This window comes from Puma concolor, chromosome C2 (genome assembly GCF_028749965.1).
Source record: "Puma concolor isolate L17-30 chromosome C2, mPumCon1.1.hap2, whole genome shotgun sequence".
In the NCBI taxonomy this organism is placed as follows: Eukaryota; Metazoa; Chordata; class Mammalia; order Carnivora; family Felidae; genus Puma; species Puma concolor.
In genome coordinates, this window is record NC_141675.1 from 93,760,837 (window position 1) to 93,780,097 (window position 19,261).

The window sequence follows — 19,261 nt, forward strand, 5'->3', positions numbered from 1 at the left end:
TCATTGTCAATATTCTAAGGAATAGAAAACACATGCATTCAGATGATTCTGACTACAATGTAATTTTTGATAAGCAGATGTATTTCAGGATCCTTCAGTACTTCAAACTCATCTTAAAAATCAGCATTTAGTCCCTATATGTGTAAATTCAGACAATTTAACTTAAAATTCATGGTTGTTAGTTTCTATTACAGGCCTCTTATGTGCTTTTTGTTTTAGATACGTTATCTCTGACCTTTATAGAACTCATGAGGATAAATATTATTTTCCCCATTTTCAGATAAAGAAACCACCTGAGCATGGTTAAGCAAATCACCCACCATACATAGCTAGTTGGTCTAGTCTGTCTACTTGGAAAAGCCCATGCTTTTCCCACTGCATCATGTTAGCCTCAGTGTTAATCCATGAAAGCTGCTTAAACACACACAGATTATCTAATAGTTGTTCCTTTCATGACAGATTACAGGATAGAATACACAACTCTTGTCACAGCCTAGGGCAGACACCTCCAGGCCATTCTGGGGCTAAGACTTGAAGACTTTTGGCAGTGTTGGAAACCAAAAGCCCAAAGCCAGTTGTGGCAAGAATGCAGTCTGGGATTCCAGCCAGTAGGTAAAGCCAGGAGCCATGAAGGGAGCCCTGCCAACGTCCAAGGTCCAGGCCAGCACTCAGAATTGAAAAAGGGCAGGCAGAGCCCAGCAGAAGGCACTGCAGAGAACTCAGGATTTCCTCTTTGTCCTCTTGATGATAAATGCTAGCAAATGACACCTTTGAGGAGCCTCAGTTGAGGAGGCAGGTGAAAATGCTTGGCCCCCAGTGCTGCTGGACATTAGAAACCAGGATCAAAAAGGCCCCTAGCAGAAGTTCATTATCAGTAGATTGGACACAGGGTCCCAGGTGGCCAGGGTAATCCAGGGGGGAAGTGAAGGAACATAGGAGGGAACCAGGAATCAGGACATCTGCATTAGCTGTCCCATTGTGGTCCCCATCTGGCTGTAAAACTGCATGCAGATCCTGTCATTGTAAAATGAGAAAGTCAGGGGCAATCACTGGTTTAAGTGGTGTTTCTCATGACCCTTAGACGCCAATCCTGTCCTAGGCAATTTGTGGGGACAGAGTGGTGGGGAGCAAGCAGATCGCACCTTGCTAGCAGTCTCCCTTTTATCTCTTTTAAGTACAGGACTTCTGGGGCGCCTGGGTGGCGCAGTCGGTTAAGCGTCCGACTTCAGCCAGGTCACGATCTCGCGCTCCGTGAGTTCGAGCCCCGCGTCGGGCTCTGGGCTGATGGCTCAGAGCCTGGAGCCTGTTTCCAATTCTGTGTCTCCCTCTCTCTCTGCCCCTCCCCCATTCATGCTCTGTCTCTCTCTGTCCCAAAAATAAATAAATGTTGAAAAAAAAATTAAAAAAAAAAAAAAAAAGTACAGGACTTCTAAGAGCCTTTTAAGTCTAATGATTTATCCAGGATAACAAACAGTAAGTTTCCACTAGGTTCAGGGCCCTGTAGAAGGTGCCGATAGGTAAAGCTAGGTAAAACCCAGTCCCAGCATCATGAATTCTTCCCAGATTCTGGCCCAGTGGGGAATGATTCCAGCAGCCGAGTTGGTCAGGATTCCTCTCAGACTCACTCAGGCCCAAAGTTCTCCTGCCACAATCCTGAGGACCAGAAAGGAGGGGAAAAGGGAAAGGAAACCTTCCCAGCATGGCAGGCAAATGTTTTATGCCTCAAAGACATCAATGTACATGTTACCTGGTAGATGATAGATAGTGTTCTGGTTTATAGTCTCTCTCCCATGATTGGGTGTTTTATGGGGCCAATTGTGCTTGTGCTTTATGCTCTACTTAAAATCAGGGCATCTGCTGTGCCCTTTGGGAAGTGCTGCAAGTCTCCTGCTAGGGATTGGCCCAGGCAAGGCCTTCTCCCAAAGCTGAGGGGAGAAAGGAAGCTGAAATCACTGCTTTATAAATTACAACACATGCCTACACTGTAGGGTGGGTCTGAGGTTATATGAGTAAGAGGATTTTTGTGTTTCTAGTGGTTTTTCCCCCACCCCCTGGCATTTAAAAAATGCATTTAAAGGGCACCTGGGTGGCTCAGTCAGTTAAGAATCAGACTCTCAATTTCGGCTCAGGTCACGATTCCTGGTTCATGAATTCGAACCCTGCATGGAGCCCAACATGGAGCCCTGTGCTGACAGTGCAGAGCCTGCTTGAGATTCGCTCTCACTTTCTCTGCCTCTCCCCCATGCCCTCTCTCCCTCTCTCTTTCTTTTTTTTTTTTAATTTTTTTTTTAACATTTATTTATTTTTGAGACAGAGAGATACAGAGCATGAACAGGGGAGGGGCAGAGAGAGAGGGAGACACAGAATCTGAAACGGGCTCCAGGCTCTGAGCTGTCAGCACAGAGCCCGACGCAGGGCTCGAACTCACGGACCGTGAGATCATGACCTGAGCCAAAGTCAGACGCCCAACCGACTGAGCCACCCAGGTGCCCCATCTCCCTCTCTCTTTTTTAAAAATAAATAAGTGAACATTAAAAAATAAAATAAAAACACATTTAAAATATGTTACAATTGCATGAGTCATGGCAAAAATATATTTAGAAACTAATTTTTTAAAAAATTGATGTGGAATGTGGCCATATTACTCCTCATTAAAGCCATTCAAGCTCTTTTCTTTTTTTTTAATGGTGATTTATGTTTTAGAGAGAGAGAGAGCGAGCATGAGCGAGGGAAGGGCAGAGAGAGGCAGGGACAGAGGATCCCAAGTGGGCTCTACACCGACAGCAGAGAGCCCAATATGGAGCTTGAACTCACAAACCATGATATCATAACCTGAGCCAAAGTCAGATGCTCAACTGACTGAGCCACCCGAGTGCCCCTACAAGCTCCTTTCTAGTAAGGGTACCCTTGAGGGCTCTTTTCCCCCTCTTATCACCAGCTTATCTTGAATTTATCTATATGCTTTTTCACTACTGTCCTAAATGTGTGCTGATAAAATGAAATAATGGGCATTTGGTCTTCTATCTAAATTTCTGCATTTTAGCTTTAAAAATATTTGCAAGGATGTATTTTTAAAAATTGATCCTTAGGCCTATTTATATAGACTAGGAGAGCTATATATTCTGAAATTTGTTCACTAGAAATCTATATGCATATTCACATATAAATATCTATCATGAACATACATTCATATACATAGATTTTGTTAAATGACCCAGTGGATACTGAGAAAACAACTGCTAATATTAAAATTTTATTCTATTTTAAAAGAGAAAAGGCAGAACAAAAAGAAATTGTCATTGTAGTGAAAAATATGGAAACCAGGGAGATGGTGTCCAAGTGAGCTGAGGACAGAAATTATATCATATTTGCCTTCCTATCTTCAGTTCTTCTTAATACTTTAACAAATAGATATTTAGAAATTGTTGAATTAATGTTTGACACAGGAAGATCACTAAGTGTTTGTTTGGACTCACAAAACATCCAAACACTGAGGTAATCTGCTAAAGGGTAACTTGGGGGCAGGATCATTAGCAAGTTTTCTTTTGCATTTAATAGTTAAATATTTCGATGATTGATTGATTGATTGATTGATTGACTGGGGGACTGATTGATTGGGATGTAAATTCTAAAGCCTCTCTGATAACCAGGTCAGCCTGTTGTTCCTGCTTAAGGTAGAGAGGCAGAAATACAAAGTGTAACTGGCTTATTAATAAGCCAGTAGTAGGGAAAAGAAACTCGTCTCTGCAATAAGCTGAGAAGGGAAGAGCGGGAAGGGAATGTAGATTTCAGCAAGTGCAACCACCACTAATCATGCAGCTGTCCTGCAGGCAGAATGTCTTTGTTCTTCCAGTTCATCTCCAGCTTCAGCAGCTGTAGGCCTGAGCTGACAAAATAGGAGATAGGAGTTCACTCTCCCCATGTAAAACAAAATGATGCAGACACTAGAGGAAAGCAGGCAAATTTAGAGAGGCAAGGCCCATCCTGAACAAGAAGCAGGGCTGAGAGTTTTAGCTTGCTACAAAACATAATTTAGTGGCTGCAAGCATGTAAAGAGAAGGCATGCATCCTAGCCTAGCTGCAAGCAGCAAATCAGTCCAAGATCAGCAGATTTTCTGAAGCCAGGAAATGGGATGCATGTTGTTAACCTCTGAGCAGATGTCAGCTGAGACTGTAATCTGTGTGGTCGTGAAGATGAGGTCTCATTCGTCAACTGCTTGACAAGGGCTGTCATCAAATCACTGGGCCTACATAGCCCTCGACACATGATGTAAGAGACATATCGGACAAAAGCATTTCCTGGGGGAATTCTCCAGGAAGAATTCAGCCAATGGAAAGAAATCTTTCAAGTGGCCTGATTTCATTGGAGACAAGTAAACACATGTGTGTGTGCATATATGAATATATACATCCCCAAGACGCTGCACTTTCCTAGAAACAAAGAGAATGGGAACACAAAAAGCTTCACAAGCATCCTGTTAGGATTCTTTCTCTCATTTATGTTTAGACTTCCTCAGCACCATGCTGAGTGGGGAAGCAGAGGAGTAGATCACCCAAATGACAAGGCTTTTCAGTGATGGTTTGTGATGTGTAGATTTGTCAAAAACCAGTGTCTGTGGATGTCCACAGCAACCAAAATATCTTGGCCCTTTTGTATTTGGTAATGCCGTGAAGTTCTTAGCCATTCCAGGAGGGGCTTTCTAAAACTCCTACCATAACCCAGAATGTACCCTCTTGTCTTAACACACAGACATTGAACCAAATCTTGACTCTCCCTCTGTCAGAGATCTCTGCTGCTTTAGAGCCACTTGGCATACTTTTGGGAGGATGAGAACCTCATCCTTCTGCCTAACAGAGGAGAGCATTGCCAAGGAAAAATGAGATTAGGGAAGAGAACAAAGAAAGGAAGAAGTGATGGGCCTTTCATATCTATTAATGAATTCATTCATTAATTCAACAAAAGGTTATGGATTACTTGCCATTTTGCAAAGACTATGCTAGGAGCTGAGATACAGATGAGTAAGAAACAGCCCAGCTTTTGAGGGGTAGAAACTGTCTAGTGAGACAAACATAAAAAGCTAGTAATATAACATGACAATTGTACTGATGCATATATACCCTGGGGTATTATAAAGCTATAGAGGAGGGCAACAAACCTAGACTGAGAAATCATCCAGACAGATGTGTGCTCTTATTTCTTTAAAACTAATGAGGTGGGTCACTCACAAAACGTTAAAGAGTACCTCATAGAACAAATAAAAACGTTAGCTGGTAGTACAGTAAGCCCTGCTGATTGGTGTTGGAGGCTATTGGTTTTGGTGGCAACAGTCTACAAGGTTACATAATTTTCTCCCCCAACACCCAGCTGCTTGGATATAAAGGAAAACAATCGATTGAAATTTTGATGGGAGCTCTGTCAGGCAGATGCAGCAAAGGAGCTTGTTTGGAAAAGGAAGTGGGTGTTGCTCAGAGAACAGTTCAGATGACCAACCAGAGGTTTCACATTGGGCAGAGAAAGGAGACTGTGAGGAAGCTGAAGAGACAGGGAAATGGAGGTCTGTAGGCTGTCAACAAGCAAGTGCATTAGAAGTCAGCATATGAAAGGGCTAGAGGATAGGGGACTTATTCATTCATTCATGAAGTATTTACTGAGTGTTTTCAATATGCTAGGTACTGTTCTAGTACTGGGAGTACATCATGACCCATTCCAGTGGGGAGGAGAAGATGATAAACAACTACATACATACATACATGTATATGTGTGTATATATATATATACATATATATATACATATATATATACACACATATACATGTATGTATGTATATATATGTATATGTATATATAAAATGAATATTACTCAGCAATCAAAAAGAATGAAATCTTGCCATTTGCAGCAATGTGGATGGGAACTAGCATGTATTATGCTAAGTGAAATAAGTCAAGAGAAAGACAAATATCATCTGATTTCACTTATATGTGGAATTTAACATATAAAACAGACGAACATAGGGGAAGGGAGGAAAAATAAGATAAAAACAGAGAGGGAGGCAAACCATAAGAGACTCTTAAATACAAAGAACAAACTAAGGGTTGCTGGAGGGGAGGTGTGTGGTAGGGGGATGGGCTAAATGGGTGATGGGCATTAAGGAGGACACTTGTTGGGATGAGCACTGAGTGTTATATGTAAGTGATGAATCACTAAATTCTATTCCTGAAACCATTATTACACTATGTATTAACTAACTTGAATTTAAATAAATTTTTAAATAAATAAAAATAAAATTGTGTAATACCTTAGAAAGTAAAAACTACTATGGTGGGATGGAGATAGACTAGAACAGGATAAGATTTGGAATTCTGAGAAAGAGTGCGATTTTAAAATCTTTTTTTTTTTATTTTTTTTTAATGTTTATTTTTGAGACAGACAGAGACAGTATGCAAGTGGGTTAGGGGCAGAGAGAGAGGGAGACAGAATTGGAAACAGTCTCCAGGCTCCACGCTGTCAGCACAGAGCCCAACGCGGGGCTTGAACTCATGAACTGTGAGATCATGACCTGAGTTGAAGTCAGACGCTCAACCAACTGAGCCACCCAAGCAAAAGAGTGCGATTTTAAATGGGGTTGTAGCCCTGATTGAGAGGGTAACACTTGAACAAAGACATAAAAGGAAAGAGGGAATGAGTCATGGAAATATATGAATTAGAATATTCTATAGCGGGAGAACACCCACTTCAAAACCTTGAAGTTTTGAGTGCCTGGTGTTTTCAAGGAATAGCAAGGAGGCCTGTGTGGGGTGGAGTGGGCAAAGGGAAGAAGCAGGAAATGAGATAGATAATGAGGGCCAAAAATATAACTTGTACACTCTGGTAAAGACTTTGACTTTTCCTCTGAGTCAGATGACTTCTGAACAGAGAAGTGACATGGTCTGCTTTACCTTTAATGGATTGTTGTGACTGCTGTGTTGAAAATAGACTTAGGAAGGGTCCAGAGTTGAAGCAGCAAGACCAGTTAGGAGGCTATTGTAATAATCCAAATGAGAAATGCAAAGTCAGACTTTGATCAGGGTGGTGATAGCAGAGGTGGTAAGAAGTTGGATTTTGGATGTATTTCAAGGATAGAGCCAATAGGATTTCATGACAGATTGGATGTGGGTGGTGAGCAAGAATCAAAGATGACTTCAAGATTTTGGGTCCAACCAAATAGAAAGATGGAATTGCCATTATCTGAACTGGGGAAGAATGTGGGAAGAACAGGTCAAGGGAGAAGACTAAGAGTTTGGTTTTGGATACATTGAGATCAAAGAGGGGGATGTCGGTTTTCAAAATTTCTGAAGTGGAATCATTCTTAATGATCATAACACTCAGGGTGTGACCCTGGGGGTGGGTATCTAAAAGTGGAATAAAGGGAAGTCATTATGATCAAAGAATTTAGAACTCTGGAGGTTGAAAGGCCAATGAAAGCTCTAGGATGGTCACCTAGAATGGTAGCCCAGACAGGAGAGGAGGGGACAGGGCCAGTCTTCTCTCACCATTATGATGCTGAGTTAGAATATAAGTGGTTAGAAGTCACACAGATATTGCTTTGAGATGTGCAGAATTTGAATTGGGTTTAGATTTTGAACCTAAAACATTAGAAATAAGCAAGGTAGCAAAATGATTGTGTTTGCTAAATCAAACCAGAAAACATAATGATAAAGCTGTTTGGAACATATCCAGATGAGATTGATTTATAACCCCACTGTAACATGGATCCAAAATAGTGAATCGAAAAAGAAATTCAACGAATTCTCATGATTTAATCTTAATTATTTTATTAAAAATTGTTTTTGGAAAGACATTTATACTTGGTTTGTTTAAAGCTTACTGACATCATTTATATCAATTCATATAGCATTTTAGAAACCATGGCCCTGTCACATTTTAGGAAAATTTTCTAATAGCCACAAGAAGTACGCTCAGTCCCATTTGCAAGCCATGTTTCCAAACTCAGTTCTTTAACCATAATTAAGAAGAGAGAGTAGGATGACCAGTCAGTCCTCCATAGCAGTTATAATAAACCTCTAAATTCAGAAACGAATATTTGATAAAGACTTTTAAAATATCATACCTGTGGGGTGCCTGGATGGCTCAGTCGGTTAAGCGTCTGACTCTTGGTTTCGGCTCAGGTCATCATCTCATGGATCGTGGGTTTGAGCCCTGCATCAGGCTGCATGTTGTCAGTGTGGAGCCTGTTTGAGATTCTCTCTCCCTCTCTCTCTGGCCCTCCCCTACTTGTTCTGTCTGTCTGTCTCTCTCTCAAAATAAATAAATAAACTTAAAAAAATATATCATACCTATGATTCATGAGTTCAAGCCCTGCACTAGGCTCTCTGCTATCAGCACAGAACTTGCTTTGGATCCTCTGTCTCCCTCTCTCTCTGCTCCTCCCCCCACTCACACTCTGTCTCTCTCTCTCTCTCTCCTTCAAAACTAGATAAACATTAAAAATTCATATATCAAACCTGTGAGCTGGTGGATGTCACTTAAGCATCAGAATTCATTAAAGAGTATTAAAATTATAATCCAGGTTTATACAAATACAGATGGATATTTATCTTTGTATTGAGACTTACTCGAGAATAGAAACATCAAGAAAGTTCTTGTCTTTACCAATTAATAAATGAAGAGAAAAGATAATGAGATAGCTATACAATCCTTTTAAAAAAAAAAAAAACCCACCTTGTTTCTGAGTGCTAGTAACACAGTCTAAGCTTTTATCTCTTCATAAACGCAACATAGGTAATCTCAAAGGGACTAGATATTTATAATTAAGTATATAATATTTAAATTGTCTTGTTTTGTGGAAAGTATGTGTTTGTGGGTGATTAAAAGATTCAGCATGTGTGGGTTTCATATTTTAGTTCAACAGTAAAATATAAGTGACATTGGTGCTTGAATTCTTATTCAAGTAGCAAAGACATTCCTCAGACATACATAATTCATCTGCTGAATAGATGATTTCACCTTTCAGTAACTTCACAGGTGTTAACTTTGCCAAACAAAATAGGTAAACCATCTTCCATTCATTTTTTTTCTGATTCAAGTTTTAAGTAAAAATTTTTTACAAAAAATATAAAAATATACATATGTAAGTCCATAACGTCCATTTAGAAAATGAATTTGCATCAACTTCTGAGATGTGAGGATTATGTAATGTATATTTTGTCAAAAAATAACTAAATTGAGCTCCTCCTAACTAAATCAGGAGGGAGGGGATTCTAAATCAGGGTTTCATGCAGTACTGAATTACACAAAGAAGATCTGATTGTAGAGCGGTGTTCAAATAAAATGGTCCCAGAAAAGAATGAAGAAAGAAACCTCCCCAAACCCATCCGTGATCTGAACAATACAGACATGTGTGACTATGAAACTTGGGCAGCTGCTTGGTAAGGACGTCAGCATCATATATTCATGGCCCATGCTTATGTGTAGCCATGGGGAAGAATAGCCTCAGTTATTGGACTTCAAAGAGTCTACCAGTGGTTGTACCACTGCCTAGGCGTTTGACTGAACCAAATAGCTAGTCCCAGGTCAGCGGTGGCCCCTTTTCTAAAGCAGTGCCAGCACTGGTCTCCTTATTAATTAATAAATGCATCATGAAGCTGATGGTTAACACTGTTCTTACTTTTGCAGTCAATATTCACCCCATAATTCCCCTTCTTCTGGGAAGAGCCAAAGAAACTAATGAAGATTACTGTCCATAAGTCTATAATTTGAAAACATGATGACATGAGTGGATAGATAGGATAGGGGCTAGATTTTAAATCTGTATACAGGAGGCTTAAGGTAAACAAAATTGATGTGTATATGTGTAGCTCTCTTCCTAAGTGATGAAAGTAGTATTTTAAGAAATAGGTCTGAAAGTAATATGCAGAATGTATTAGGACAGGAAAAAATTGGTGATACAGAGAGCTAAATGTTACACCAAAAATCTAAAAATTAATACTTTTGCATCACCTTAGAATTTTCAAGAGAGTTTGGCACATACCTCATTTGCTCTTTGCAGTAATTTGTGGGGTGGCTATGAAGGATAATATTATCTACACAGATGAGGAAACAGGAAGCTAGAGTAAATGACTTGCCCAAAGTCATGCAGCTGTGATTGGCACAGCCAGGATTCCCATCTGTCACACCACCTGTCTCCATTTCCATCGCTCCTAACATGATTGTATCCTGGGTGCATGTAGTAGCAGGAATGGAGAGGGAGGGACCACGCATAAGGATTTTGAAATCCCAAGTGAAAGAAATTGGCAATTGATTGGGTATAGGTGATAAATAGAGGAAAAGGTGATTTGTAGGTTTCTAAAGCATGAAGACAGTGAGACTAATATCATCAGCTAATGTTAGCAACAAGCTTACTCTGTGCCAGGTCCTGTGCCACACTTTGCTTTATTACCTCAATGAATTCTCACCACTCTTTCGTGGGGGGAGAGGCATGTATTATTCTTGTCCCCATTTTATAAGGGGAATACATGAAACTTGTTCCCATTTTTAGAGGAAGAAAAACAATCAAGGTTTTTTCTACAAGACAGGGTAAAGCTCAACTGGACTTATTGGCCTATGATGTCTGTACTTGGGACCTGAGATTCAGGGCGATGGTTTGGTGTTTTTGTGTGTGTGGATGTAATTATGCCACTAGTCACGAAATAATCAAGCCGGGCCATTGTTAGTTACGATGTTTGCAAGTCTAGCACTGCCAAACTGTCTAATGCCTCTGAGTACTTTGCCTGTCGTTAAAGTAGGCTGCACTAAGTAGCTGGTTTTGCCTTGACTCTGGACTTTAGAGTGGCCAGCCAGGTAATCCAGGTACAAAGATAAGAATGCTTTGGGGCGCCTGGGTGGCTCGGTCGGTTAAGTGTCCGACTTCGGCTCAGGTCATGATCTCACGGTCTGTGAGTTCGAGCCCCACGTCGGGCTCTGGGCTGATGGCTCAGAGCCTGGAGCCTGCTTCCGATTCTGTGTCTCCCTCTCTCTCTGCCCCTCTCCCATTCATGCTCTGTCTCTCTCTGTCCCCAAAATAAATAAACATTTAAAAAAAATTTAAAAAAAAAAACAAAGATAAGAATGCTTTCCTCCTCAGTTATTATTTTAAAATTAAAATATAACTAAGTATAATTATCAAGTGACTATTAATAGAAATATTGAATTTATGTAGAATACATTATTTAGACTAAAAGTCTTAAGTACAGTTACCTTACTTCTTAATTGTTATCAGTCACTGTCCAGAGTAAGCCTGGTTTTCCCCTTAGGTTAACCACTTCACACATTTTTACCTTGTCGTGAGCCTCTGTTGGTGCCCAGGGTATGTCTGAGACCCTGATTGGCCATACCTCCCTCTAATCTTTGAATTGTTCTGTAAACTCATTTAAAACTATTTGACAAAAGAGCCTTCTCAAAGTTCCTGCTTTCAGTCCTTGCTTCCTTTTTCTCTTTCAGTCAGTCAGAGAAAGGAAAAGCAATTGTATATATCAAATAAATAGTGTATGAAAAAAATCCCAAACCTTTTCCAAACGGTGGTTTACCAGCTCACTTCTAAAGGCTCCAAACTGTATCTCTTTAGGTATCTACCTGTTAGTTATTCATTCACTTGCCTGAATGTAGCAGTATCTTAGCAACCAGAAATTTCATGGAGAAATCTTAACTCTTCCCTAATACCACCTGTTTTTTAGAAGTTGGCCTTCTTTTAAAAGACTTGGAGTTATATAAGCAAGAAATGCCAGGATTTAGTTCCTTTAGAAAATAAATTTAAATAAATCATAACAATTTTTTACAGGGCTATAAAGAAGTGTCTTCCCAGTGGTCCTTCACTCTGAGGTTGCATTGGAGATTATACTGGTGGAGAAACTCTGTTCACTCCCAGAGCAAAGGGTCATGGCTGTAAGTGTCTTTCTTCCTGATTCGCTCTAGGATTGTGAAGATGTCCAGTCCCAACCTGAACATCGTGACCTTACTTGGCAGTTGTCTGACTTACAGTAGCATTTACCTCTTCGGGATTCAAGATCGAGATGCTTTTGCGGGAGGCTCAATGGAAACTCTGATTCAGGTGGGTTAAATCTTAAGTTTTTGTTTTGAGAAAAATGTTCAACTTTTGATATCTTTTTAAATCAGCGTCTCCTGTAGGTGGTGGTTACCTTTATCCTCTGAATGGGTACTCTCAGAGGTGATCATTGTATTGCTTAGTGAGGTCCACATCTGTCCCGTGCCCTGTGTGGACTGAAGCTTTGCAGAGTAGAATGTGGAGAACAATTAAGATCCCTCTCATGCCTCTTGCTTGTGTCCCTTTTCCCTGTAGATAAGACTATCCATGCTGTGCATTGGGACCTCCCTTGTGTTTGGCCCCATTCTGGGGAAGAGCTGGCGACTCTACAAGGTGTTTACCCAGAGGGTCCCGGACAAGAGAGTGGTGAGTAAGCAGCAAGTAGACACTACTTGATTACAAACAGCAACTTTATTATTGATTATTAGCTAGAGAAGTTTGTGTCAGATTAATGGGTCTGGCTCTTATATGACAATCTGTAGTTCCTGCTTCTCATTTCAAACCCTGGAGTGGTGTGGCCTCCTAAGTCCCCAAGCCTGGAAGGCCATGTGTCAGTGCTCTTGGGAGATAGGTCTTTGAACATAGTTCTGCTTCATATGCACCCCAAGCCATGGTACTGCTGGTACTGTGTGAGCTGGCCAACATCTGGCACCAGTGAGAGGGAGAACAAGATGCCCAGAGAGACTGTTGTTTGGCACAAGTGTGAGCTGAAAATGGAGTGAGGGAGAGTGATTACAGGGAAGCTGTAGCGAGTAAGGAGAGCTTTTTCCTTCACTGGAACCCAGGTCTTCTCCATGCCAAATGCCATTCTCTGCACTAAGAAGGATGGGCTTGGAGCAGTGAGCAAGAAAGAGGACACCCATTCAGCAGATAGAATCAACCCTAGAAGCTATGTGCGAGCCAAATGACCTAGATGTCCCTGACATCAGATGTCATCCTGACATTTCCCCATTTTGTCAGCTTCCCTGCCCAAACCTCAAAGCCTGATCATCAAACCCTTGGGCTATAGGCCCTACCCAGACCCAGTATATCACTCAGTTGGAGTTTACTTCTCTGCAATGATTTCTTTTTTTTGCAAACATTATTGAATCATGGTAAATACTTACGAAAAGCTCAGCTGTGAGTAACCATAATATGAAAAAAATTGCCTAAAGGACAAGAAATTCACCTGTCCCTCTAAAACACAGATTCCTTTTTATTTAAAAAATAGTTTTATTGAGGCATAATTGACATGCAATGAACTGCATATATTTAAACTATATGATTTGATAAGTTTTGACGTATGTATGCACTCATGAAATATTGCGTAAAATCTGCAGAAGTTTCCTCATGAATCTTTGATATCTCCCTCTCCTGTCCAATCCTTATATCCATTCCTATTCCTGGGCAACTATTGATTTGCTTTTTGTCACTATAGATTAGTTTGCATTTTTCCAAAATTTTATATAAATGGAATAATACAGTATGTACTCTTTTTTTTTTACCTGTTATAATTATTTTACTTTTACTTGGCATAATTGTTTTAAGATTCATACATATTATTGCATGCACCAGTGGTTCTATTTGTGTTATTGCTGAGTAATAGTCCAATGTGTAGACATACAGTTTGTTTATCCATTCATCTGTTGATAGATGTTTGGGGTTTTTTCCAGTTTTGGGCTATTAAAAGTAAATCTGCTATGAACATTGTTGTATAAGTCTTTGTGTAGGCATATGTTTTCATTTTTCTTGCTTAAAAACCTAAGAGTAGAATGGGTGGGTCATATGGTAAGTGTATTTTTAACTTTTCAAAAAATTGACTATTTCCCCAAATGGTTGTACCTATTACATTCCCACCAGCAGTGTATAAGAGTCCTTCATTTCTACATCCTTGCCAACATGTGACTTGGTTGTTCTTTGTAGTCATTCTAATACATGTGAATAGTAGTATCTCATTGTATTTTTAATTTGCATTTCCTTAATGCAATGTTGAGCATCTTTTCACATGGTTATTTGCTATCCATATGTCTTCTTTGGTGAAATATCTGTTCAAATCTTTTACCCATTTTTTAAAAACTTTAGTTGTTTGTTTTCTTATTATTGAGGGTTTTTTTTAATGTTTATTTTCAAGAGAGAGAACGCGGGCGCGTGCAAACTGGGGAGGGGCAGGGAGAGAGGGGGACAGAGGATGCGAAGCAGGCTCTGTGCTGACAGTAGAGAGCCCAATGCCGAGGGCTCAAACCCACATACTGAACCAAGAGATCTATACATAAGCTGAAGTCAGGTATAAACCGACTGAGCTACCCAGGCATCCTTTTATTATTGAGTTTTGAGAGTTCTTTTTATATTCTGGATACAATTCTGTCAGCAAATACATATGCTTTGCAAAGATTTTCTTCCAATTTTTTGTGTCCTTTTTTTCATTCACTTAAGAGTATCTTTCAAAGAAAAGACATTTCTAATTTTGATGATATCCAATTTACCAATTTGTTCTTTTATGGATCACGTTTTGGTATCAGATCTAAGAAATGTTTGCCTAACCTAAGGCCTCAAAAAGTTTCTCCTGTGTTTACTTCTAGAAGTTTTAGAGTTTTAGTTTTTACATTTAGGTATATGATCCATTTTGAGTTAATTTTGGAATATGGTGTGAATATGAATCAAAGTTAATTTTTTTGCATATTAATATGTTTATTCAAATCTAGGTCCTTTGAATTTCCATATGAATTTTTCACTTGGTTTGCCAGTTTCTGCCAATTTCTGCTGGGATTTTGATTGAGATGTATTGAATCTATAGAACAAATTGTGGAGAACTAACTTCTTAACAATGTTGTGTTTTTTAACCCATGAACACAGTATATTTCTTCATTTATTAAGGTCTTTTCTAATTTTTATCAATAATTTTTTATAGTTTTCAGTGAAGGTCTTTCACACCTTCTATAGGATTTACTCCTAAGTATTTTTTATGCTATTATATGTTATTGTTTTTTATTTCACTTCCTGATTTTTGTTGCTAATATATAGAAATACAACTGATTTTCATATGCTGATCTTCTTTGCTCCAACCTTCCTAAGCTATGTATTGCTCCCATTAGCTTTTTTGTAGATCTTTCAGATTTTCAACATAGATGATCATATCATCTATGAATAAAGACAGTTTCTTTCCAATCTTCTGTATGATGGCACTGTCTAGAAATACCAGTACAATGTTCAATAGAAGTGCTGAGTGCTAGGGTGCCTGGGTGGCTCAGTCAATTAAGTGTCTGACTCTTGATTTTGGCCCACCTCGGGCTCTGCACTGACAACCTGGAGCCTGCTTGGGATTCTCTGTCTCCCTCTCTCTCTGCCCCTTCCCCACTCATGCTCTTCCTCTCCCTCTCTCTCAAAATAAATAAACATTAAAAAAAAAAGAAAGAAAGAAATGCAGAGCACAGACAACCTTGAATTTTTCTTGACCTTATGGGGAAAGCATTCAGTATTTCAAAACTAAGTATGTTAGCTATAGATGTATTGTAGATTTCCTTTATCTAGTTGGGGAAGTTCCCTTCTATTCACATTTTTCTGGGTTTTAATAAAGGGTTTTAATAAAGAATTGATGTTGGGTTCTGTCAAATGCTTTTTCTGTGTCTATTGATCATATTTTTTTCAAATTGTTTTAGTTAATATGGTGAATTACATGAAATGATTTTAGGATCTCAAACCAATCCTGTATTCCTGAGACAAACTCCATTTGGTCATGATACATAATCCTCTTCTTATATTGTTGTCCTCCTCTTCATAAAATTTTGTTTATAATGTGTGTACTCATGTTCTTTTTTTTCTTTTTAAAATTTTTTGAAAGTTTATTTATTTTGAGAGAGAGAGAGAGAGTAGGAGAGGGCCAGAGAGAAAGAGAGAGAGAATTCCAAGCAGGCTCCAGCCCAATACAGGGCTTGAACTCTCAAACTGTGAAACCATGACTGGAGTTTAAACCAAGAGTCCAACACTTAACCGACTGAGCCACCCAGGTGCCCCTATACTCATGTTCTTAACGGGTGTTGTTCTGTAGCTTTATTTTTCTTATAAAATATTTTTCTGGCTTTGGTGTAGGGTAATACCAGCCTTATAGTATGAATTAGGAAGTTTACCCTCCTCTTCAGTTTTGGAAGAGTTTGTGCAAAATGCTATAATTGGCATTCACATATAGTATAAGTGTCTCTCAATAACATGCTTCCATTTCTCCCTCTCCTGATCTTTGTGTTGTTTTTACTTCTACATATGTTATAAGCCCCACACAATTGTTACTAATTTTGGTTTGAACAGTTATATTTTAAAGATATTTAAATAATTAAAATTAACACATACTTTTCCATGAAGGTGATATTTCCTTATATAGATCCATATTTTCATCTGGTATCATCTTCCTTTTGCTGTAAGAATATTAACATTCTCGTGCAGGTGTGCTAATGCTGAATTCTTTCAACTTCTGTTTGTCTGAAAAAGTCTTTATTTCCCCCTTTGTTTCAGAAGGCTGCTTTTGCTGGATATAGAATTATAGGTTGAGGCTTTCTTTTCTTCTTTCAGTATTTTGAAGTTTCACTCCACCGTCTTCTCACTTGGCCTTGTATCTGATAGGAAATCTGATGCCATCCTTATCTTTGTTCCTCTACACATACTGTGTCTTTTTTGCTGGTTGATTTGAAGATTTTTTTATTATCACTGGTTTTGAGCAGTTTGATGAAGCAACTGGTTTTTATCTTACAAACACCATGAATCATGTAACTGGTTGTACTTCCCTCTTTTCATTGGCTGTCAAAAACTCAGATCCATATTTCTGCCCCAATTCATGAAGGCTGTGTACTCTCCTCACCTGGCCTTTCATCCTAAGTCTCCATATTTTCTCTTTTCCCTGATATTTTTTCAATTTTTCATCTTGTTACAGTATATATACTTTATTAATTTTATTTCTCTAGTTACAAAAGTAACACATCCTCTTTGTAGTAAGTCAAATGATTCATATACATATAAAGAAAATGATAGTAATCTCTCTTCCACCACCCTTATCTTTTAATCGTATCCTCCAGGTTAGTGGTTGTTTACAGTTTTATGTGAAAACTTCCATATCTCTCTATATGCTCATATCAACATATATAGAAATAATAGTATGTTCATTTTATAAGTAAGACCCCTTAATCCATTGTGGGAAAGGCAGGATATGGAAAAAATAAACAAATGAAGATGTTTAATGGTGAAGGTGGTGATATGGACATAATACCATAGCGCATCTTTAGTGTGTGTTTCATCTTTAATGGCTGGATAGGAAGCCCCCTGGGAGGGCTGACCCTGGAGCCTTTAGCTCAGAGCACATAGGGTACTCCAGTCCCTGTGTCGTATAGCCAGCAAGCAAAGGAAAATTATGACCTTGACTCTTTTGCAGATAATCAAAGACCTGCAGCTACTGGGGTTGGTGGCAGCCCTGGTGATAGCAGACGTGATCCTGCTTGTGACGTGGGTGCTGACTGATCCCATCCAGTGCCTCCAGATTCTCGGTGTCAGTATGACGGTGAGGGGCCCAATCGCTGGAGAATCTAGTTCCTGAGCTGGGAGGACTGGCTTCTGTGGGTACACTGGGGTCATCCTCCCAAGCAGTTAACATTAACAAGCAGTTAAATGACCCAAAAGGAGGGAGAATTAGGATCCGTGGCTGCTGTGAATGCCCTGCCCCTCGTCTGTAGTGTGTGCTGCCTCCCACTGCTCCTGCTCCACGTGTCTTCCAATGGCATCTACTGAGATGTTGGCACACTGGAACTGCCTGGCAGTTATCTCTGCTTTCACGTCCACATTATCAGTAGTGAGACTTTCAGCTACAGGAAGTTACCTTCCCCTAATTGTTGAGAAGTAAAGGTAGTATTTTGAGATGGTCTGTGGAGTCAGTGAGCCCTCATTCAAATCCCACCTACCAGCCATGTGACCTTGGGAAAGTCATTTAACCTCGCTAAGGCTCTATTTCCTCATAGGCAAAATGGTGATGATATTACTTCCTATTTCATAGGGCTGTGGTGAAGATTAAGTGAAACAATGCAGGTAAAGGGCTCAACTGTGCCTAGTACAGAGTGTTCAGTCAACAGGAAGTATTATATGTCTCCAGCCTCACAAGGGGTGAAGAATACAGTGGACTCTTGACATTGTAGATTTAATATTTACAGTTTCAACTGTTAACAAATAGCAGAAACATGATGTGAAATCCTTTGTAATTTTGCTGATACACCAGTTTGAGTCACTGTGGTAGCAAAGCATTAACTGGGGAGTAAACCCCACCACTACCAAGTATCCACATGTCAGCCAGACTTTATCGTCTTCTCCTTTAACCCATAGTCAACTTGCATTTGGATTCTAATGGAGTCACCTATATGTTAGAGTTTTTACATATTAAGGGGGAAATCATAGAAGTCACACTCCAGGATGTTCACAAAGATCTCCTGTGTGTTCCTGGTAATTGTGGGTTCCCTCAGTCCTGACTCTGTGTCCTTCCTAGGTGACAGGGAGAGACGTGTCCTGCTCTCTGACCAGCACACACTTCTGTGCTTCCCGGTACTCTGATGTCTGGATTGCTCTTGTTTTGGTATGCAAGGTTGGTAACCACATGTCCTTGGGATACACCCTGTCACAAACAAAATAGATGTGAAAAGGGAATCACAGGAATTAACAAGGTGATTTCTGCAAAGAATCTTGAACTCCAAGGAGACCTCTGTTGATATAAAATCATGACCCTTATCATTTCTCTACTTTTTATTTGTCTTGGGGTCACTTTTCCAACTCTATTTAGTCTCCCTCATTCAGTTTTCCCCAGATCATATGGAATACAACCACTGTTTCTCCCATTTCTTGGTCTGATTTTTTAATTGATTTAGCAATACCAGTTTTCTCCCCAACTCTCTGCAAGGGAAATTATGAGGAGACATTTTATCCAGCTTTATTTTTTCTCTTGAGTGCCCTCTTGAGTTGTTTTCAAGATTTGAGTCAAGGCATCCTGCTGCCTTCCACTGACCTTTCTCACTCTGACTGGAAGCAGAGCTGGCCCCTAAGACAGATGGCAACATCCGCGGTGTCCTTTAAGTGGTTCCAGCTGCCTGGAAGTGTCCCCAGACTGCCCTCGATTTCCCACATTAGCCTCATTTGTCTCTGTTAGATGGCAAAAGTAGGACGTTACTTCCACAGGTACAGAATA

The 19,261-nt window shown here is 39.7% G+C and overlaps 1 protein-coding gene across 3 annotated transcripts in view; it reads left to right on the forward strand.

Moving 5' to 3' along the window:
- GPR156 (G protein-coupled receptor 156) overlaps positions 1-19,261 on the forward strand; it is a 121,804-nt gene that overhangs the window by 85,076 nt on the left and 17,467 nt on the right. For 2 of the 3 annotated variants that reach the window (XM_086675329.1, XM_086675328.1), the window contains exons 4-7: positions 11,949-12,084; positions 12,334-12,444; positions 17,471-17,596; positions 18,569-18,664. In XM_086675329.1, coding sequence (XP_086531455.1) covers positions 11,949-12,084; positions 12,334-12,444; positions 17,471-17,596; positions 18,569-18,664 — 469 coding nt within the window. The remainder of the gene's footprint in view (positions 1-11,948; positions 12,085-12,333; positions 12,445-17,470; positions 17,597-18,568; positions 18,665-19,261) is intronic. The other variant, XM_086675330.1, reaches the window with a different exon arrangement.